This window comes from Anolis carolinensis, chromosome 6 (assembly GCF_035594765.1).
Source record: "Anolis carolinensis isolate JA03-04 chromosome 6, rAnoCar3.1.pri, whole genome shotgun sequence".
Lineage (NCBI taxonomy): Eukaryota > Metazoa > Chordata > Lepidosauria > Squamata > Dactyloidae > Anolis > Anolis carolinensis.
The window spans coordinates 153,658-176,576 of record NC_085846.1 but is presented as its reverse complement, the minus strand read 5'-3'; the positions used below and the strand labels follow the sequence as shown (position 1 = coordinate 176,576).

The 22,919-nt window shown below is 45.8% G+C and overlaps 1 protein-coding gene across 3 annotated transcripts in view; it reads left to right on the top strand.

The window, feature by feature from the left end:
- Positions 1-4,197: 4,197 nt before the first annotated feature.
- pld2 (phospholipase D2) overlaps positions 4,198-22,919 on the top strand; it is a 56,494-nt gene continuing 37,772 nt past the window's right edge. Inside the window, exons 1-4 of one of the 3 annotated variants that reach the window (XM_062957683.1) lie at positions 4,198-4,284; positions 14,969-15,081; positions 15,176-15,306; positions 21,974-22,116. In XM_062957683.1, the coding sequence (XP_062813753.1) occupies positions 14,976-15,081; positions 15,176-15,306; positions 21,974-22,116 (380 nt within the window). In that variant the 5' untranslated portion in view covers positions 4,198-4,284; positions 14,969-14,975. Of the gene's footprint in view, positions 4,285-8,797; positions 14,883-14,968; positions 15,082-15,175; positions 15,307-15,400; positions 21,259-21,973; positions 22,117-22,919 lie in introns of those variants that run through there. The other 2 variants (XM_062957684.1, XM_062957685.1) reach the window with 2 other exon arrangements.

Here is a 22,919-nt window from a genome sequence, read left to right as displayed (position 1 = left end):
ATTGTATGACTATTCTTATGATGGAGGAACTGGGTGGCCATCTGTCGGGGCGGCTTTGGTGGTGCTATTATTCCTTGATTGGGCTGGATGGCCTTTGGGGGTCCCTTCCGGCTCTATGATTCTATGACTATTCTTATGATGGAGGAACTGGCTGGCCATCTGTCGGGGCGGCTTTGATGGTGCTGTCATTCCTTGATTGGGCTGGATGGCCTTTGGGGGTCCCTTCCGGCTCTATGATTGTGTTATTATTTTTATGATGGAGGAACTGGGTGGCCATCTTTCGGGGCGGCTTTGATGGTGCTATTATTCCTTGATTGGGCTGGATGGCCTTTGGGGGTCCCTTCCGGCTCTATGATTGTATGATTATTCTTATGATGGAGGAACTGGCTGGCCATCTGTCGGGGCGGCTTTGATGGTGCTATTATTCCTTGATTGGGCTGGATGGCCTTTGGGGGTCCCTTCCGGCTCTATGATTGTATGACTATTCTTATGATGGAGGAACTGGCTGGCCATCTGTCGGGGCGGCTTTGGTGGTGCTGTCATTCCTTGATTGGGCTGGATGGCCTTTGGGGGTCCCTTCCGGCTCTATGATTGTATGACTATTCTTATGATGGAGGAACTGGCTGGCCATCTTTCGGGGCGGCTTTGATGGTGCTATTATTCCTTGATTGGGCTGGATGGCCTTTGGGGGTCCCTTCCGGCTCTATGATTGTATGACTATTCTTATGATGGAGGAACTGGCTGGCCATCTGTCGGGGCGGCTTTGGTGGTGCTGTCATTCCTTGATTGGGCTGGATGGCCTTTGGGGGTCCCTTCCGGCTCTATGATTGTATGACTATTCTTATGATGGAGGAACTGGCTGGCCATCTGTCGGGGCGGCTTTGATGGTGCTGTCATTCCTTGATTGGGCTGGATGGCCTTTGGGGGTCCCTTCCGGCTCTATGATTGTATGACTATTCTTATGATGGAGGAACTGGCTGGCCATCTGTCGGGGCGGCTTTGATGGTGCTGTCATTCCTTGATTGGGCTGGATGGCCTTTGGGGGTCCCTTCCGGCTCTATGATTGTATGACTATTCTTATGATGGAGGAACTGGCTGGCCATCTTTCGGGGCGGCTTTGATGGTGCTGTCATTCCTTGATTGGGCTGGATGGCCTTTGGGGGTCCCTTCCGGCTCTATGATTGTATGACTATTCTTATGATGGAGGAACTGGCTGGCCATCTGTCGGGGCGGCTTTGATGGTGCTGTCATTCCTTGATTGGGCTGGATGGCCTTTGGGGGTCCCTTCCGGCTCTATGATTGTATGACTATTCTTATGATGGAGGAACTGGCTGGCCATCTGTCGGGGCGGCTTTGATGGTGCTGTCATTCCTTGATTGGGCTGGATGGCCTTTGGGGGTCCCTTCCGGCTCTATGATTGTATGACTATTCTTATGATGGAGGAACTGGCTGGCCATCTGTCGGGGCGGCTTTGATGGTGCTGTCATTCCTTGATTGGGCTGGATGGCCTTTGGGGGTCCCTTCCGGCTCTATGATTGTATGACTATTCTTATGATGGAGGAACTGGCTGGCCATCTGTCGGGGCGGCTTTGATGGTGCTGTCATTCCTTGATTGGGCTGGATGGCCTTTGGGGGTCCCTTCCGGCTCTATGATTGTATGACTATTCTTATGATGGAGGAACTGGCTGGCCATCTGTCGGGGCGGCTTTGATGGTGCTGTCATTCCTTGATTGGGCTGGATGGCCTTTGGGGGTCCCTTCCGGCTCTATGATTGTATGACTATTCTTATGATGGAGGAACTGGCTGGCCATCTTTCGGGGCGGCTTTGATGGTGCTGTCATTCCTTGATTGGGCTGGATGGCCTTTGGGGGTCCCTTCCGGCTCTATGATTGTATGACTATTCTTATGATGGAGGAACTGGCTGGCCATCTGTCGGGGCGGCTTTGATGGTGCTGTCATTCCTTGATTGGGCTGGATGGCCTTTGGGGGTCCCTTCCGGCTCTATGATTGTATGACTATTCTTATGATGGAGGAACTGGCTGGCCATCTGTCGGGGCGGCTTTGATGGTGCTGTCATTCCTTGATTGGGCTGGATGGCCTTTGGGGGTCCCTTCCGGCTCTATGATTGTATGACTATTCTTATGATGGAGGAACTGGCTGGCCATCTGTCGGGGCGGCTTTGATGGTGCTGTCATTCCTTGATTGGGCTGGATGGCCTTTGGGGGTCCCTTCCGGCTCTATGATTGTATGACTATTCTTATGATGGAGGAACTGGCTGGCCATCTGTCGGGGCGGCTTTGATGGTGCTGTCATTCCTTGATTGGGCTGGATGGCCTTTGGGGGTCCCTTCCGGCTCTATGATTGTATGACTATTCTTATGATGGAGGAACTGGCTGGCCATCTGTCGGGGCGGCTTTGATGGTGCTGTCATTCCTTGATTGGGCTGGATGGCCTTTGGGGGTCCCTTCCGGCTCTATGATTGTATGACTATTCTTATGATGGAGGAACTGGCTGGCCATCTTTCGGGGCGGCTTTGATGGTGCTATTATTCCTTGATTGGGCTGGATGGCCTTTGGGGGTCCCTTCCGGCTCTATGATTGTATGACTATTCTTATGATGGAGGAACTGGCTGGCCATCTGTCGGGGCGGCTTTGGTGGTGCTGTCATTCCTTGATTGGGCTGGATGGCCTTTGGGGGTCCCTTCCGGCTCTATGATTCTGTTATTATTCTTATGATGGAGGAACTGGCTGGCCATCTGTCGGGGCGGCTTTGGTGGTGCTGTCATTCCTTGATTGGGCTGGATGGCCTTTGGGGGTCCCTTCCGGCTCTATGATTGTGTTATTATTTTTATGATGGAGGAACTGGCTGGCCATCTTTCGGGGCGGCTTTGATGGTGCTATTATTCCTTGATTGGGCTGGATGGCCTTTGGGGGTCCCTTCCGGCTCTATGATTGTATGACTATTCTTATGATGGAGGAACTGGCTGGCCATCTGTCGGGGCGGCTTTGATGGTGCTGTCATTCCTTGATTGGGCTGGATGGCCTTTGGGGGTCCCTTCCGGCTCTATGATTGTATGACTATTCTTATGATGGAGGAACTGGCTGGCCATCTGTCGGGGCGGCTTTGATGGTGCTGTCATTCCTTGATTGGGCTGGATGGCCTTTGGGGGTCCCTTCCGGCTCTATGATTGTATGACTATTCTTATGATGGAGGAACTGGCTGGCCATCTTTCGGGGCGGCTTTGATGGTGCTATTATTCCTTGATTGGGCTGGATGGCCTTTGGGGGTCCCTTCCGGCTCTATGATTGTATGACTATTCTTATGATGGAGGAACTGGCTGGCCATCTGTCGGGGCGGCTTTGATGGTGCTGTCATTCCTTGATTGGGCTGGATGGCCTTTGGGGGTCCCTTCCGGCTCTATGATTGTATGACTATTCTTATGATGGAGGAACTGGCTGGCCATCTGTCGGGGCGGCTTTGGTGGTGCTGTCATTCCTTGATTGGGCTGGATGGCCTTTGGGGGTCCCTTCCGGCTCTATGATTCTGTTATTATTCTTATGATGGAGGAACTGGCTGGCCATCTTTCGGGGCGGCTTTGATGGTGCTATTATTCCTTGATTGGGCTGGATGGCCTTTGGGGGTCCCTTCCGGCTCTATGATTGTATGACTATTCTTATGATGGAGGAACTGGCTGGCCATCTGTCGGGGCGGCTTTGGTGGTGCTGTCATTCCTTGATTGGGCTGGATGGCCTTTGGGGGTCCCTTCCGGCTCTATGATTGTGTTATTATTTTTATGATGGAGGAACTGGCTGGCCATCTTTCGGGGCGGCTTTGATGGTGCTATTATTCCTTGATTGGGCTGGATGGCCTTTGGGGGTCCCTTCCGGCTCTATGATTGTATGACTATTCTTATGATGGAGGAACTGGCTGGCCATCTGTCGGGGCGGCTTTGGTGGTGCTGTCATTCCTTGATGACAAGGGGGGTTTGGGCTGGACGGCCCTCTGTGGGGGTCTCTCTCTCCCAGCTCTAGCAAACCCCCAGGTCCCCAGAGCCTTGAAAGGATGCCAATGCGCATGAATCCCACCGTGAAGATGCCTCCTCCCCAAGGAGGGAGGGCCCCTTGGTGTGGCTCCAGGAGGGGAGGCGTGGCTTCCGCCGCGTGAGGCTCCTCCCGTGTGGGCGTGGCTAGGGCGCGGCCCCGCCCCTCCCCTCCTTTCCCGCCCCTCCCTCCCTCCCTCCCTCCCTCCCTTTGTATCCCGTTTTGGGCCGGGTCCTCTTTGCAGGTAAGAAGCGCCGGGAGACCCCTCCCTCCCTCCCCACCGGAAGACCCTCTTTCCCGGCCTGGCCCCCTCCCTCCCCCCTCCCTCTCAATGGGAAAGTGAGTCAAAGTTCGGGGATTCGCCTCCATCCACCCGTGACACGTGTCTCCGCGCTTCCCCACACGCAGCAGACACGAGAGTTCAGGGAGCAAAAGAGGGAGGGGACCCCCAAAGTCTAGGGGTACCAAGAACACCCCTCCCCTTTTCCTGGCCCGCTTCTTTTGGGGCGCGTCACGTGTGAACGCAGCCTGGACACGGGAGTTGCACGGGATGGCAAAGGGAGGGAGGGAGGGAGGGAGGGGGGCCTGGGTCCCAAGCAAGGGGGGGGGCTCACAAACTAATAATAATAATAATAATAATAATAATAACAACTTTATTTTTATACCCCGCCTCTATTTCCCCAAAGGGGACTCAGGGCGGCTGACATGGGGCCAAGCCCGAATAAAAACAATAGCAATATATAAATAATAATAATAATAATAATAATAATAATAACTTTATTTTTATACCCCGCCTCTATTTCCCCAAAGGGGACTCAGGGCGGCTGACATGGGGCCAAGCCCGAATAAAAACAATAGCAATATATAAATAATAATAATAATAATAATAATAATAATAACTTTATTTTTATACCCCGCCTCTATTTCCCCAAAGGGGACTCAGGGCGGCTGACATGGGGCCAAGCCCGAATAAAAACAATAGCAATATATAAATAATAATAATAATAATAATAATAATAATAACTTTATTTTTATACCCCGCCTCTATTTCCCCAAAGGGGACTCAGGGCGGCTGACATGGGGCCAAGCCCGAATAAAAACAATAGCAATATATAAATAATAATAATAATAATAATAATAATAATAACTTTATTTTTATACCCCGCCTCTATTTCCCCAAAGGGGACTCAGGGCGGCTGACATGGGGCCAAGCCCAAATAAAAACAATAGCAATATATAAATAATAATAATAATAATAATAATAATAACAACTTTATTTTTATACCCCGCCTCTATTTCCCCAAAGGGGACTCAGGGCGGCTGACATGGGGCCAAGCCCGAATAAAAACAATAGCAATATATAAATAATAATAATAATAATAATAATAATAATAATAATAATAATAACTTTATTTTTATACCCCGCCTCTATTTCCCCAAAGGGGACTCAGGGCGGCTGACATGGGGCCAAGCCCGAATAAAAACAATAGCAATATATAAATAATAATAATAATAATAATAATAATAATAACTTTATTTTTATACCCCGCCTCTATTTCCCCAAAGGGGACTCAGGGCGGCTGACATGGGGCCAAGCCCAAATAAAAACAATAGCAATATATAAATAATAATAATAATAATAATAATAATAATAATAACTTTATTTTTATACCCCGCCTCTATTTCCCCAAAGGGGACTCAGGGCGGCTGACATGGGGCCAAGCCCAAATAAAAACAATAGCAATATATAAATAATAATAATAATAATAATAATAATAATAATAACTTTATTTTTATACCCCGCCTCTATTTCCCCAAAGGGGACTCAGGGCGGCTGACATGGGGCCAAGCCCGAATAAAAACAATAGCAATATAATAATGATAATAATAATAATAATAACAACTTTATTTTTATACCCCGCCTCTATCTCCCCAAAGGGGACTCAGGGCGGCTGACATGGGGCCAAGCCCGAATAAAAACAATAGCAATATATAAATAATAATAATAATAATAATAATAATAATAACTTTATTTTTATACCCCGCCTCTATTTCCCCAAAGGGGACTCAGGGCGGCTGACATGGGGCCAAGCCCAAATAAAAACAATAGCAATATATAAATAATAATAATAATAATAATAATAATAACAACTTTATTTTTATACCCCGCCTCTATCTCCCCAAAGGGGACTCAGGGCGGCTGACATGGGGCCAAGCCCAAATAAAAACAATAGCAATATATAACTAATAATAATAATAATAATAATAATAATAATAATAATAATAACAACTTTATTTTTATACCCCGCCTCTATCTCCCCAAAGGGGACTCAGGGCGGCTGACATGGGGCCAAGCCCGAATAAAAACAATAGCAATATATAAATAATAATAATAATAATAATAATAATAATAACAACTTTATTTTTATACCCCGCCTCTATTTCCCCAAAGGGGACTCAGGGCGGCTGACATGGGGCCAAGCCCGAATAAAAACAATAGCAATATATAAATAATAATAATAATAATAATAATAATAATAATAATAATAATAACTTTATTTTTATACCCCGCCTCTATTTCCCCAAAGGGGACTCAGGGCGGCTGACATGGGGCCAAGCCCAAATAAAAACAATAGCAATATATAAATAATAATAATAATAATAATAATAATAATAATAATAATAATAACAACTTTATTTTTATACCCCGCCTCTATTTCCCCAAAGGGGACTCAGGGCGGCTGACATGGGGCCAAGCCCAAATAAAAACAATAGCAATATATAACTAATAATAATAATAATAATAATAATAATAATAATAATAACAACTTTATTTTTATACCCCGCCTCTATTTCCCCAAAGGGGACTCAGGGCGGCTGACATGGGGCCAAGCCCAAATAAAAACAATAGCAATATATAAATAATAATAATAATAATAATAATAACAACTTTATTTTTATACCCCGCCTCTATTTCCCCAAAGGGGACTCAGGGCGGCTGACATGGGGCCAAGCCCAAATAAAAACAATAGCAATATATAACTAATAATAATAATAATAATAATAATAATAATAATAATAATAACTTTATTTTTATACCCCGCCTCTATTTCCCCAAAGGGGACTCAGGGCGGCTGACATGGGGCCAAGCCCGAATAAAAACAATAGCAATATATAAATAATAATAATAATAATAATAATAATAATAACAACTTTATTTTTATACCCCGCCTCTATTTCCCCAAAGGGGACTCAGGGCGGCTGACATGGGGCCAAGCCCGAATAAAAACAATAGCAATATATAAATAATAATAATAATAATAATAATAATAACAACTTTATTTTTATACCCCGCCTCTATTTCCCCAAAGGGGACTCAGGGCGGCTGACATGGGGCCAAGCCCAAATAAAAACAATAGCAATATATAAATAATAATAATAATAATAATAATAATAATAATAATAATAATAACAACTTTATTTTTATACCCCGCCTCTATTTCCCCAAAGGGGACTCAGGGCGGCTGACATGGGGCCAAGCCCAAATAAAAACAATAGCAATATATAAATAATAATAATAATAATAATAATAACAACTTTATTTTTATACCCTGCCTCTATTTCCCCAAAGGGGACTCAGGGCGGCTGACATGGGGCCAAGCCCAAATAAAAACAATAGCAATATATAACTAATAATAATAATAATAATAATAATAATAATAATAATAATAACAACTTTATTTTTATACCCCGCCTCTATCTCCCCAAAGGGGACTCAGGGCGGCTGACATGGGGCCAAGCCCGAATAAAAACAATAGCAATATATAAATAATAATAATAATAATAATAATAATAACAACTTTATTTTTATACCCCGCCTCTATTTCCCCAAAGGGGACTCAGGGCGGCTGACATGGGGCCAAGCCCGAATAAAAACAATAGCAATATATAAATAATAATAATAATAATAATAATAATAATAATAATAACTTTATTTTTATACCCCGCCTCTATTTCCCCAAAGGGGACTCAGGGCGGCTGACATGGGGCCAAGCCCAAATAAAAACAATAGCAATATATAAATAATAATAATAATAATAATAATAATAATAATAATAATAACAACTTTATTTTTATACCCCGCCTCTATTTCCCCAAAGGGGACTCAGGGCGGCTGACATGGGGCCAAGCCCAAATAAAAACAATAGCAATATATAACTAATAATAATAATAATAATAATAATAATAATAATAATAACAACTTTATTTTTATACCCCGCCTCTATTTCCCCAAAGGGGACTCAGGGCGGCTGACATGGGGCCAAGCCCAAATAAAAACAATAGCAATATATAAATAATAATAATAATAATAATAACAACTTTATTTTTATACCCCGCCTCTATTTCCCCAAAGGGGACTCAGGGCGGCTGACATGGGGCCAAGCCCAAATAAAAACAATAGCAATATATAACTAATAATAATAATAATAATAATAATAATAATAATAATAACTTTATTTTTATACCCCGCCTCTATTTCCCCAAAGGGGACTCAGGGCGGCTGACATGGGGCCAAGCCCAAATAAAAACAATAGCAATATATAACTAATAATAATAATAATAATAATAATAATAATAATAATAACTTTATTTTTATACCCCGCCTCTATTTCCCCAAAGGGGACTCAGGGCGGCTGACATGGGGCCAAGCCCGAATAAAAACAATAGCAATATATAAATAATAATAATAATAATAATAATAATAATAATAACAACTTTATTTTTATACCCCGCCTCTATTTCCCCAAAGGGGACTCAGGGCGGCTGACATGGGGCCAAGCCCGAATAAAAACAATAGCAATATATAAATAATAATAATAATAATAATAATAATAATAACAACTTTATTTTTATACCCCGCCTCTATTTCCCCAAAGGGGACTCAGGGCGGCTGACATGGGGCCAAGCCCAAATAAAAACAATCACAGTATAAAACACAACAACAGACAAGAGACATGCACAATTATAAAAATTTAAACTAATGACAAGAACTAATAAAAACATGGATTAAACGGAGAGGTTGTAAAAGTAGACACCTCCCAACAAAGGATTCCCTCGGCAGGAAGCAGCCAGGCTTTGAAGCTGCAAGATATTTCGATGCTAATCAAGATGATTAATTGCAACATTCATACATGCCTCCAACAGACAAGAGTTCTTTCTTTCTCCCACCCTGGACATTATTCCAGATACAGAAACCCCTCTTGCCTGCTTTCCAACAGACCTCACAACCTCTGAGGATGCCTGCCACAGATGTGGCTGAAACATCAGGAGAGAATGCTTCTGTAACATGGCCATACAACCCGGAAAACTCACAGCAACCCAGTGATTCCAGCTATGAAAGGCTTCGACAACACAATAAATGCATTCTTAGTTTGCAATATTTTAGTAGCAGAATTTGCATTTCAGTAAAAAAAAAAAAAAAGACAAATAAGTGGATAATAGGACAAATCAGGCCTGGCCTCTTTCTAGAAACCAAGATAATTGAACTAAGACTGCAATATTTTGGACACAGCATGAGAAGATACAGCTTCTACCTTGCCAAGACTATAATAAGGCAGCAGGAAAAGAGGGAAGGAAAAAAATACTCATAATGATTCATTCCCAGGTCAAAAACAGTTTCGTGACAGGCAAGAAATCCTGTTGAGAAGAACTAACTAACAAACTAACTAACATGCCTCACAACCTCTGAGGATGCCTGCCATAGATGTGGGCGAAACGTCAGGAGAGAATACTTCTGGAACATGGAGATATATTCCTCACAACCTCTGAGGATGCCTGCCATAGATGTGGGCGAAACGTCAGGAGAGAATACTTCTGGAACATGGAGATATATTCCTCACAACCTCTGAGGATGCCTGCCATAGATGTGGGCGAAACGTCAGGAGAGAATGCTTCTGGAACATGGAGATATATTCCTCACAACCTCTGAGGATGCCTGCCATAGATGTGGGCGAAACGTCAGGAGAGAATACTTCTGGAACATGGACATATATTCCTCACAACCTCTGAGGATGCCTGCCATAGATGTGGGCGAAACGTCAGGAGAGAATACTTCTGGAACATGGAGATATATTCCTCACAACCTCTGAGGATGCCTGCCATAGATGTGGGCGAAACGTCAGGAGAGAATACTTCTGGAACATGGACATATATTCCTCACAACCTCTGAGGATGCCTGCCATAGATGTGGGCGAAACGTCAGGAGAGAATACTTCTGGAACATGGACATATATTCCTCACAACCTCTGAGGATGCCTGCCATAGATGTGGGCGAAACGTCAGGAGAGAATGCTTCTGGAACATGGAGATATATTCCTCACAACCTCTGAGGATGCCTGCCATAGATGTGGGTGAAACGTCAGGAGAGAATACTTCTGGAACATGGAGATATATTCCTCACAAGTTCTGAGGATGCCTGCCATAGATGTGGGCGAAACGTCAGGAGAGAATACTTCTAGAACATAGAGATATATTCCTCACAACCTCTGAGGATGCCTGCCATAGATGTGGGCGAAAAGTCAGGAGAGAATGCTTCTGGAACATGGAGATATATTCCTCACAACCTCTGAGGATGCCTGCCATAGATGTGGGAGAAACGTCAGGAGAGAATACTTCTGGAACATGGAGATATATTCCTCACAAGTTCTGAGGATGCCTGCCATAGATGTGGGCGAAACGTCAGGAGAGAATACTTCTAGAACATAGAGATATATTCCTCACAACCTCTGAGGATGCCTGCCATAGATGTGGGCGAAACGTCAGGAGAGAATGCTTCTGGAACATGGAGATATATTCCTCACAACCTCTGAGGATGCCTGCCATAGATGTGGGAGAAACGTCAGGAGAGAATACTTCTGGAACATGGAGATATATTCCTCACAACCTCTGAGGATGCCTGCCATAGATGTGGGCGAAACGTCAGGAGAGAATACTTCTGGAACATGGAGATATATTCCTCACAACCTCTGAGGATGCCTGCCATAGATGTGGGCGAAACGTCAGGAGAGAATACTTCTGGAACATGGACATATATTCCTCACAACCTCTGAGGATGCCTGCCATAGATGTGGGCGAAACGTCAGGAGAGAATACTTCTGGAACATGGAGATATATTCCTCACAACCTCTGAGGATGCCTGCCATAGATGTGGGCGAAACGTCAGGAGAGAATACTTCTGGAACATGGACATATATTCCTCACAACCTCTGAGGATGCCTGCCATAGATGTGGGCGAAACGTCAGGAGAGAATACTTCTGGAACATGGAGATATATTCCTCACAACCTCTGAGGATGCCTGCCATAGATGTGGGCGAAACGTCAGGAGAGAATGCTTCTGGAACATGGAGATATATTCCTCACAACCTCTGAGGATGCCTGCCATAGATGTGGGCGAAACGTCAGGAGAGAATACTTCTGGAACATGGAGATATATTCCTCACAACCTCTGAGGATGCCTGCCATAGATGTGGGCGAAACGTCAGGAGAGAATACTTCTGGAACATGGAGATATATTCCTCACAACCTCTGAGGATGCCTGCCATAGATGTGGGCGAAACGTCAGGAGAGAATACTTCTGGAACATGGAGATATATTCCTCACAACCTCTGAGGATGCCTGCCATAGATGTGGGCGAAACGTCAGGAGAGAATGCTTCTGGAACATGGAGATATATTCCTCACAACCTCTGAGGATGCCTGCCATAGATGTGGGCGAAACGTCAGGAGAGAATACTTCTGGAACATGGAGATATATTCCTCACAACCTCTGAGGATGCCTGCCATAGATGTGGGCGAAACGTCAGGAGAGAATGCTTCTGGAACATGGAGATATATTCCTCACAACCTCTGAGGATGCCTGCCATAGATGTGGGCGAAACGTCAGGAGAGAATACTTCTGGAACATGGAGATATATTCCTCACAACCTCTGAGGATGCCTGCCATAGATGTGGGCGAAACGTCAGGAGAGAATACTTCTGGAACATGGAGATATATTCCTCACAACCTCTGAGGATGCCTGCCATAGATGTGGGCGAAACGTCAGGAGAGAATACTTCTGGAACATGGACATATATTCCTCACAACCTCTGAGGATGCCTGCCATAGATGTGGGCGAAACGTCAGGAGAGAATACTTCTGGAACATGGAGATATATTCCTCACAACCTCTGAGGATGCCTGCCATAGATGTGGGCGAAACGTCAGGAGAGAATACTTCTGGAACATGGAGATATATTCCTCACAACCTCTGAGGATGCCTGCCATAGATGTGGGCGAAACGTCAGGAGAGAATGCTTCTGGAACATGGAGATATATTCCTCACAACCTCTGAGGATGCCTGCCATAGATGTGGGCGAAACGTCAGGAGAGAATACTTCTGGAACATGGAGATATATTCCTCACAACCTCTGAGGATGCCTGCCATAGATGTGGGCGAAACGTCAGGAGAGAATACTTCTGGAACATGGAGATATATTCCTCACAACCTCTGAGGATGCCTGCCATAGATGTGGGCGAAACGTCAGGAGAGAATACTTCTGGAACCTGGCCACACAGCCTGGAAAACACACAACAACCCTAACTAACTTTTGCTCCTTCTATACTGCCATGTAAGCATCCAGATGATCTGCTTTGAACTGGGATATATTCTATGAGCCTACATAAATACACTGCCAGATAACCCAGTTCAAAGCAGACCACCTGGATTTTGAATGGCCGTGTGTGGAAGGGGCCTCGTTCCCATCCAAAAGGCCATTGAGGGCCACTTAGGGCACAATAAAGCATCCTAATAATCAGCTTTATTTGTGACCCGTCTTATCTCCCCAGAGGGACTCGGAGTGGATTCCAGGACAAAAGGGGCAAACATTCAGTGCCGTTGTTGTTGTTGTTTATTTGTTCAGTCGTGTCCACCTCTGGGTGACCTCCTGGACCATCCCAGGCCAGAGCCCCCTGTCGGCACTCGTGGCCACCCACCCACAGCTCCTTCAAGGCCAAGCCAGTCCCTTCACCTCACTGGCATGTGGCATGCATCACCTTCCAAGATTTTAAACAGCTCAACTGGGATTCCATCGTCTCCTGCTGCCTTGTTGTTAGCAATGCTTCTTAAGGCCCATTCAACCTTAATATAAGATGATTTTTTTCAATCCTATGACCATTCTTGTGTTTTCCATATTTGCTGGCATATGGCATGCATCATCTTGACAGCATCACCTTCCAAGATTTTAAACAGCTCAACTGGGATTCCATCATCTCCTGCTGCCTTGTTGTTAGCAATGCTTCTTAAGGCCCATTCAACCTTAATATAAGATGATTTTTTTCAATCCTATGACCATTCTTGTGTTTTCCATATTTGCTGGCATATGGCATGCATCACCTTGACAGCATCACCTTCCAAGATTTTAAACAGCTCAGCTGGGATCCCGTTGTCTCCTGCTGCCTTGTTGTTAGCAATGCTTCTTAAGGCCCATTCAACCTTAATATAAGATGATTTTTTTCAATCCTATGACCATTCTTGTGTTTTCCATATTTGCTGGCATATGGCATGCATCATCTTGACAGCATCACCTTCCAAGATTTTAAACAGCTCAACTGGGATTCCATCATCTCCTGCTGCCTTGTTGTTAGCAATGCTTCTTAAGGCCCATTCAACCTTAATATAAGATGATTTTTTTCAATCCTATGACCATTCTTGTGTTTTCCATATTTGCTGGCATATGGCATGCATCACCTTGACAGCATCACCTTCCAAGATTTTAAACAGCTCAGCTGGGATCCCGTTGTCTCCTGCTGCCTTGTTGTTAGCAATGCTTCTTAAGGCCCATTCAACCTTACTCCTCAGGATGTCTGGTTCTAATTCACTCACCACTCCGTCAAAGCTATCCTCTACATTATTATCCTTCCTATACAGATCTTATAATATAATAATAAGATATGCTATGGAGCACTGTGATGTTTGTTCATGGCCGGAATCACTGGGTTGCTGTGCGTTTTCAGGGCTGGAACATGGCAAACTCATGATGTTTGTTGCTGGGCTGTAAATGTCATTTCCTAATTGGTTCGATCATAAAAACATGGGGAAAGTTTATTTAACTGCCAAAAACTTTGTTTCTGCAGGAGGGACAGCCTGCAGCAGCACTTCTTCTTCTTCTTCTTCTTCTTCTTCTTCTTCTTATTATTATTATTATTATTATTATATTATATTATATTATGTATTACAATTGTCACACTATGATTTTTGTTCCTGGGCTATCAATAATAATAATAATAATAATAACAATAAAGCTGTATTTGTAACCCGCCTTATCTCCTCGAGGGAACTCAGGGCAGTTCAATGCCATGATTTCCTATCTGGTTCTTTCACAAAAACGTGGGAAAAGTTTCTCCAAGTGCGCAGGCCTTCTCTCTACGGGAGGGACAGGTTTTGCAACGGCTTTCCAGTTAATCCCTCTTCATCGAGTCTCAACCTGGTTTGTGGCACAAAAGACAACGTTCCCGGAGGAGAAGAGCAACGCCTTCCAGAGTCCGGACCTCACCATTCAACAGGAAGCAACACTTTGGATGTTGTTGTGGCCAAAAGTGTGTCCCAGGAGGGCCCTGAGGGCTGACCCTTGGCCTCAAACGGGTCTGTCCAGCCCTGGTGGCGGTCAGTGTGTTGGTCCTCCCAGGGCTGACCCTCCCTTTGTCCTGGGCAGGGCCAAGAAGAGAGGAAAGAAGGACGGAGCTTCCCTTGGCTGCCTGGAGACTGACCGCTTGCAGGTTGGAGGGCTGGACGGCCAGGATAAGCAGGTCCAGAGCTGAGGGTCAGCGGGGCAGTGAGTGACCCCTTGGGTGCCTCTTGGGTTTGGACTCACTTCTCTTCCTCTTGTTTGCAGTCCGGCCATGCCGACCCCCGCGAGCCCCTCCTCGGACCGGGAGGCCCTGGAGCTGGACTCGGAGGAGGAGGAGGTCTCTGGCCACGATGACCTCCTGGATGGAAGGGATCCAGGTGAGGGGCGCAGGGGGGGCTCCACAGGGCAGGGAGGGGGCTGGCCGGGTGACCCCCTGACCTGACCTGACCGTTGCCCCTCTTTGCCCCCCAGGTGACCCCTGCCGGCCCTTGCGGTGCGTCTACCGGCCGAGGCCCCTCCGCTCCCCGGGGACACTCTTCCTGCCGGGGGTCACCCTCCTGGCCAAGGTCGAGGGCGCCGAGAGGTACACCAGCGGGTCCAAGGTCAGAGGGGGCACAACCGGGGGGGGGGGGGGTTGGTCAAGATGGCGTGGGACAAGGGGTCAAGTGGAAGGAGCAAGGCCCAAGGGTGTGTGTGTGGGGGGGGGGGGCAAACTAGGGCGTGATTGAAGGGCTTGCATTTGGAGATTGTTGATGGAGGAGGAAGAGGAGAAAGAAGAAGAAGGGGAAGAAGAGGGGGAGCAGAACGAGGAGGAAAAAGGAGGGGAAGAAGAAAGAAAGAAAGAAAGAAAGAAGAGGAGGAAAAAAGGGGAGAAAGGAAGTAGAGGAGGAGGAGAAAGAGAAGAAAGTAGGGGAAGAAGAGGGTGAGGAAAAAGGAGGAGGGGGTGAAAAGAGGATGAAGAGGGCAAGAGGAATAGAATGAAAGAGGAGAAAAACAAGGGAAGAGGACAAGGAGGCTGAGGAAGAAGAAGAGCAAGAAGAAGAGGAAGAGGAAACATGGAGGATGGTGAAAAAGAATGAAGAGGAGGGCAAGCGGAAGAAGAATAGAAGGAGGATGAGGAAGAAGCAGAAGAGAAGAAGGAAGAAGAGAGGGAGCAGGAGGAAGAAGGAGGGGAAGAGGAAAGGAAGAAAAGGAGGAGAAGGAAGTAACAAAGGAAGAGTAACAAGTAGGGGAAGAAGAGGGTGAGGAAAAGGAGGAGGGTGGGTGAAAAAAGGATGAAGAGAGGAAGAGGAATAGAATGAAAGAGGAGAAAAACAAGGGAAGAAGACGAAGAGGCTGAGGAAGAGGAAGAGCAAGAAGAAAAGGAGGAGGGTGTAATAGATTGAAGAGGAGGGGCAAGCGGAAGAAGAATAGAAGGAGGAAGAGGAAGAAGAGAGTGAGGAAGAGGAGGAAGCAGAAGAGAAGAAGGGTGAGGAAAAGGAGGACGGTGAAAAAGGGGAAGTGGAGGGCAAGAGGAAGAATAGAAGGAGGAAAAGAAAATAAGGAGGAAGAAGAGGGTGAAGAAGAAAAACTAGAAGGGGAGCAGGAGGAAGAGAACAAAGAGGAAGAGAAAAAGAAGAGGAGAAAGGGGGGAAAGAAGTAGAGAAGGAAGAGAAGAAAGAAGGGAAGCAGAAGGTTAAGAAAGGGCAGAAGAGAAGAAGGGGAAGAAGAGGGCGAGAAAGAGGAGGAGGGTGAAAAATAGGATGCAGAAGAGGGCAAGAGGAGGAGGAAGAGGAGAAAGAGAAGAAAAATAAGGGAGAAGAGAAAGAAGAAGGGTGAGGAAAAGGAGGAAGAGGAGAGTAAGAGGAGGAGGAAAAGAAAGAAGAAAATTAGGAGGAAGAAGGAAGAGGGGTGGAAGAGGGAGTAGAGGAGAAGGAAGAGAAGAAAGAAGGGGAAGAAGAGGAGGGAGAAGAGAGGAGGAAGGGGAGGGAAAGAGGAAGAAGAACAGAAGGAGAAGGAAGAAGGGGAAGAAGAGAATGAGGAAGGCAAGAAGAGGGCAAAGCAGGCATGTAACAGGAATCACAGCAGCCGCAAAGGAAGTGAGCAAGCGGCCTTTGGAAAATGTGAGCCGGCCTCCCCGAAGCCCGGCTGAGGATCCCGTGCGGGGGACGATGGGCTTTGAAAGCCAATCCAGGTTTGCACAGAAAGTGGGGCTCCTGCCCAGGAAAGGCAGGAGGAAGAGGAAGATGAGAGTGAGGAAGAGGGACAAGGGAGGTGAGGAGGAAATGGAGGGAAAGAGGAGGAGAACGGATAGAAGGAGAAAGAAAATAAAGAGGAAGAAGTGGCTGAGGGAGAGAGAGAGAAAGAAGAGGAGCAGGAGGAAGAGAACAAAGAGGAAAGGAAGGAGAGGAGGAAAAGGGGGAAAGGAAGTAGAGAAGAAGGAAAGGGAAGAAGAGGGTGGAAGAGAAGAAGGGGAAGAAGAGGGCGAGAAAGGAGAAGGGTGAAAAAGAGGATGCAGAAGAGGGCAAGAGGAGGAGGAATAGGAGAAAGAGAAGAAAAATAAGGGAGAAGAGTGAGGAAAAGGAGGAAGAGGAGAGTAAGAGGAGGAAGAATAGAAAGAAGAAAATTAGGAAGCGGAGGAAAAAGGAAGAGGGGTGGAAGAGGGAGTAGAGAAGGAAGAGAAGAAAGAAGGGGAAGAAGAGGAGGGAGAAGAGGATGAAGAGGATGAAGAACAGAAAGAGAAGGAAGAAGGGGAAGAGGAGAATGAGGAGGGCTACAGGGGCAAGAAGAGGGCAAAGCAGGCACGTAACAGGAATCCCAGCAGCCGCAAAGGAAGTGAGCAAGCGGCCTTTGGAAAATGTGAGCCGGCCTCCCCGAAGCCGTGGTGGGCAAGCGGAGAGGCTGTTGCCACGGTGACCAAGGCGTCCCCTGCCTTGTGCCAAGAAGCGCACGTCCCGGCTCAGGCAACCGGTGGGGGGGGGGGGGGGGGGCTCCTTGCGCCTCCTCCTCCTCCTCCTCCTCCGGTGCAGCAGCCTGTCTCCGGTTCCCCCAAACAGGAAATTTCCATGCTGGGCGGGAAGTCCCTCTGCGCATTGCTGAGATTCCGGCCCTGACGTTGACGTGGTGCCCCTGCGGTTTGCTCTGCCCCGGGGCAGAGGGAAGAAGTCACGGCGGGAGAACACGTTCCGCAGTCCTGGGGGCAGGCCAAGCCCCTCCCGGGAGGCCACGCAACACCCAGGGGGTCTGCTCTGAACTGGGTTCTGTGGCTGCGCAGAAGGGGCCCCGTCTAGCAAAGCATGCATGAGAGAGGGTGCATGAGAGTGTGTGTGCATCAGTGTGCATGAGTGTACATGAATGTGCATGGGAGCATGTGCAAGAAAGTGAGAATGAGAAGTGGGTGCATGAGTGCATGAGAATGTGTATGAGAGTATGTGTATGAATGTGCATAAGTGTGCATGAGAGTATATGCATGACTATGTGCATGAGAGAGTGCATGAGTGTGCATAAGTGCATGAGAGTATGTGCATGAGAGTATGTGCATGAGAGTGTGTGCATGACTGTGTGCATGAGAGAGTGCATGAGTGTGCATAAGTGTGCATGAGAGTATGTGCATGAGTGTGCCTAAGTGTGTATGAGAGTGTGTGCATCAGTGTGCATGAGTGTGCATGGGAGCATGTGCAAGAAAGTGAGAATGAGAAGTGGGTGCATGAGTGCATGAGAATGTGTATGAGAGTATGTGTATGAATGTGCATAAGTGTGCATGAGAGTATATGCATGACTATGTGCATGAGAGAGTGCATGAGTGTGCATAAGTGCATGAGAGTATGTGCATGAGAGTATGTGCATGAGAGTGTGTGCATGACTGTGTGCATGAGAGAGTGCATGAGTGTGCATAAGTGTGCATGAGAGTATGTGCATGAGTGTGCCTAAGTGTGTATGAGAGTGTGTGCATCAGTGTGCATGAGTGTGCATGGGAGCATGTGCAAGAAAGTGAGAATGAGAAGTGGGTGCATGAGTGCATGAGAATGTGTATGAGAGTATGTGTATGAATGTGCATAAGTGTGCATGAGAGTATATGCATGACTATGTGCATGAGAGAGTGCATGAGTGTGCATAAGTGCATGAGAGTATGTGCATGAGAGTATGTGCATGAGAGTGTGTGCATGACTGTGTGCATGAGAGAGTGCATGAGTGTGCATAAGTGTGCATGAGAGTATGTGCATGAGTGTGCCTAAGTGTGTATGAGAGTGTGTGCATCAGTGTGCATGAGTGTGCATGGGAGCATGTGCAAGAAAGTGAGAATGAGAAGTGGGTGCATGAGTGCATGAGAATGTGTATGAGAGTATGTGTATGAATGTGCATAAGTGTGCATGAGAGTATATGCATGACTATGTGCATGAGAGAGTGCATGAGTGTGCATAAGTGCATGAGAGTATGTGCATGAGAGTATGTGCATGAGAGTGTGTGCATGACTGTGTGCATGAGAGAGTGCATGAGTGTGCATAAGTGTGCATGAGAGTATGTGCATGAGTGTGCCTAAGTGTGTATGAGAGTGTGTGCATCAGTGTGCATGAGTGTGCATGGGAGCATGTGCAAGAAAGTGAGAATGAGAAGTGGGTGCATGAGTGCATGAGAATGTGTATGAGAGTATGTGTATGAATGTGCATAAGTGTGCATGAGAGTATATGCATGACTATGTGCATGAGAGAGTGCATGAGTGTGCATAAGTGCATGAGAGTATGTGCATGAGAGTATGTGCATGAGAGTGTGTGCATGACTGTGTGCATGAGAGTGCATGAGTGTGCATAAGTGTGCATGAGAGTATGTGCATGAGTGTGCCTAAGTGTGTATGAGAGTGTGTGCATCAGTGTGCATGAGTGTGCATGGGAGCATGTGCAAGAAAGTGAGAATGAGAAGTGGGTGCATGAGTGCATGAGAATGTGTATGAGAGTATGTGTATGAATGTGCATAAGTGTGCATGAGAGTATATGCATGACTATGTGCATGAGAGAGTGCATGAGTGTGCATAAGTGCATGAGAGTATGTGCATGAGAGTATGTGCATGAGAGTGTGTGCATGACTGTGTGCATGAGAGAGTGCATGAGTGTGCATAAGTGTGCATGAGAGTATGTGCATGAGTGTGCCTAAGTGTGTATGAGAGTGTGTGCATCAGTGTGCATGAGTGTGCATGGGAGCATGTGCAAGAAAGTGAGAATGAGAAGTGGGTGCATGAGTGCATGAGAATGTGTATGAGAGTATGTGTATGAATGTGCATAAGTGTGCATGAGAGTATATGCATGACTATGTGCATGAGAGAGTGCATGAGTGTGCATAAGTGCATGAGAGTATGTGCATGAGAGTATGTGCATGAGAGTGTGTGCATGACTGTGTGCATGAGAGAGTGCATGAGTGTGCATAAGTGTGCATGAGAGTATGTGCATGAGTGTGCCTAAGTGTGTATGAGAGTGTGTGCATCAGTGTGCATGAGTGTGCATGGGAGCATGTGCAAGAAAGTGAGAATGAGAAGTGGGTGCATGAGTGCATGAGAATGTGTATGAGAGTATGTGTATGAATGTGCATAAGTGTGCATGAGAGTATATGCATGACTATGTGCATGAGAGAGTGCATGAGTGTGCATAAGTGCATGAGAGTATGTGCATGAGAGTATGTGCATGAGAGTGTGCATGACTGTGTGCATGAGAGAGTGCATGAGTGTGCATAAGTGTGCATGAGAGTATGTGCATGAGAGTATGTGCATGAGAGTGTGTGCATGACTGTGTGCATGAGAGAGTGCATGAGTGTGCATAAGTGTGCATGAGAGTATGTGCATGAGTGTGCCTAAGTGTGTATGAGAGTGTGTGCATCAGTGTGCATGAGTGTGCATGGGAGCATGTGCAAGAAAGTGAGAATGAGAAGTGGGTGCATGAGTGCATGAGAATGTGTATGAGAGTATGTGTATGAATGTGCATAAGTGTGCATGAGAGTATGTGCATGAGAGTATGTGCATGAGTGTGTGCGCATGAGAGACTGTGCATGAGAGACTGTGCATGATGCTTTTCGCTCCTGTCCTCAAGATGAAACCACAACACAAAGGGCTGCACCTACACAGCAGTACCTCATAGTTTGCGCCACCTTGACCGCCTTGTCTCATTGCTGTGGAATCCTGGGAGTTGGAGTTTGACACGGTCTTGAGCCTCCTCTTGCTAAAGAGGGCCTCCTGAAACTACAACTCCCAGAATCCCATAGCATTGAGCCAGGGCAGCCAGAGTGTGGTTAAACTGCATCCATTTCGCAGTGTAGATGCACCCTGTTGTCAGTGTCCATCACCTTGAATTCCAAACTGAGGAAAAGGCAGTATGGGCTATTAATATTATTATTAATAATTGTTTTAGGTTTAGTTTTGTAAGATGCCAGCATTTGAGTTGTATGTACGCAGTCTGGAGATCTGCACGGCAGAAAGGGGTGGACAGGGGTATGCATGTGTTAGCATGGCATGCTCATTTTAGCTTTAGTTTTGCAAGATGCCATCGTTTCGAGTTGTATACAGTGTGTAAATCGACTTCCTTTGCATTGAGGTATGTTACATAGTGTAATAGTAATAACTAGCTGTGCCCGGCCACGCGTTGCTGTGGCAAATTGGTGGTGGTATTGGTTAAAATTTGTTGTGTAATTTTTATTTGACGTTATTTGTAGTTTTTTATTAATTTTATTGTAAGTTATCTTTTTATTTATTATATTATTTTCTTGTATTATTTTTAGTTATTTTCTGTTATTATAGTATTTTATTGTATTAATTTTTTTAGTTTTTTTTTATTATTTTTTATTGGGTTGCTAGGAGACCAAGTAGGAGACCTTCTAACTGGCAGCAATTGGAGAAAAGCAATTATTCCTCTCTCTCTAATTAGGACTTTATTTTTCTTTTCTTTTTGTTGTATCAACCTAGAGGCGTGGATGATGGGTTGTGTTGTCAAATTTCGAGGTTGGGGGGACTGTAGTTTTGTTGTTTTGTGGGTCGCCGTGATGCCATCACTCTTTTATATATATATATAGATAACAATAACAATAATAATAATAATAATGCACATGAGAGCCATGGGTGGTGGTGAGCCCCAGAGCAATGCTTGGTCCCAAAAGGCTGCAATGAGGGAGTTGGTTCACTTTCCCAAAGTAGTGAGATACATGTGGGTTCACTTGCAAACATCCAAACAGTCAATAGTTCTGGACAGGGAGGAAGGGGTCACCTGGCTGACCGTTTGGGGGTCTCCTCACCTCCCCCCCCTCCTTTTCCAGGTGCGTCCGAACACGGTGTACTCCTTGCGCCTGACCCACGGGGCCTTCTCCTGGACCATGAAGAAGAAGTTCAAGCACTTCCAGGAGCTGCACTGGGACCTCATGCGCCACCGCATGCTCCTGGCCTTCCTCCCGCTCTCCAGGTCAGAGGGCCACAAGACAGGCACCCTGTGGCAATCACAACATGTAACACGATTTCCGTTCCGGGGTTACCAATGTCATTTCCTAATTGATTCTGTCATAACATCAAGACTCGCATCAAGTCTCAACCCATTCAACAGAGTTTTCAGGAGCCACAAAAACAAAGTTTCTGGGGTAGAACCCATGTGGGATGACGAGAGAAACCAAAGCGAGACCCTTTCTCGAGGCTTGAAAAGTAAACACAGTTTTATTCAGAGCGTCTCTTTGTCTTTTCCCGCTTGAAGCGGTACCTATTTATCTACTCACATTTGCATGTACAGTAGAGTCTCACTTATCCAACATAAACGGGCCGGCAGAATGTTGGATAAGCGAATATGTTGGATAATAAGGAGGCATTAAGGAAAAGCCTATTAAACATCAAATTAGGTTATGATTTTACAAATGAAGCACCAAAACATCACGTTAGACAACAAATTTGGCAGAAAAAGTAGTTCACTATGCAGTAATGCTATGTAGTAATTACTGTATTTATGAATTTAGCACCAAAATATCACGATGTATTGAAAACATTGACTACAAAAATGCGTTGGATAATCCAGAATGTTGGATAAGCGAGTGTTGGATAAGTGAGACTCTACTGTATTCAAACTTCTATGTTGGCAGGGAAGCTAGGGCTGACAGGGGGAGCTCACCCCATCTCACAGGTTCGAACTGGCAACCTTCAAGTCAGTAGATTCAGCGGCACAAGGGTTTAACCCGTTGTGCCACCTTTGACCCTCTGAATATATGTGTTGTAGCTCAGCAA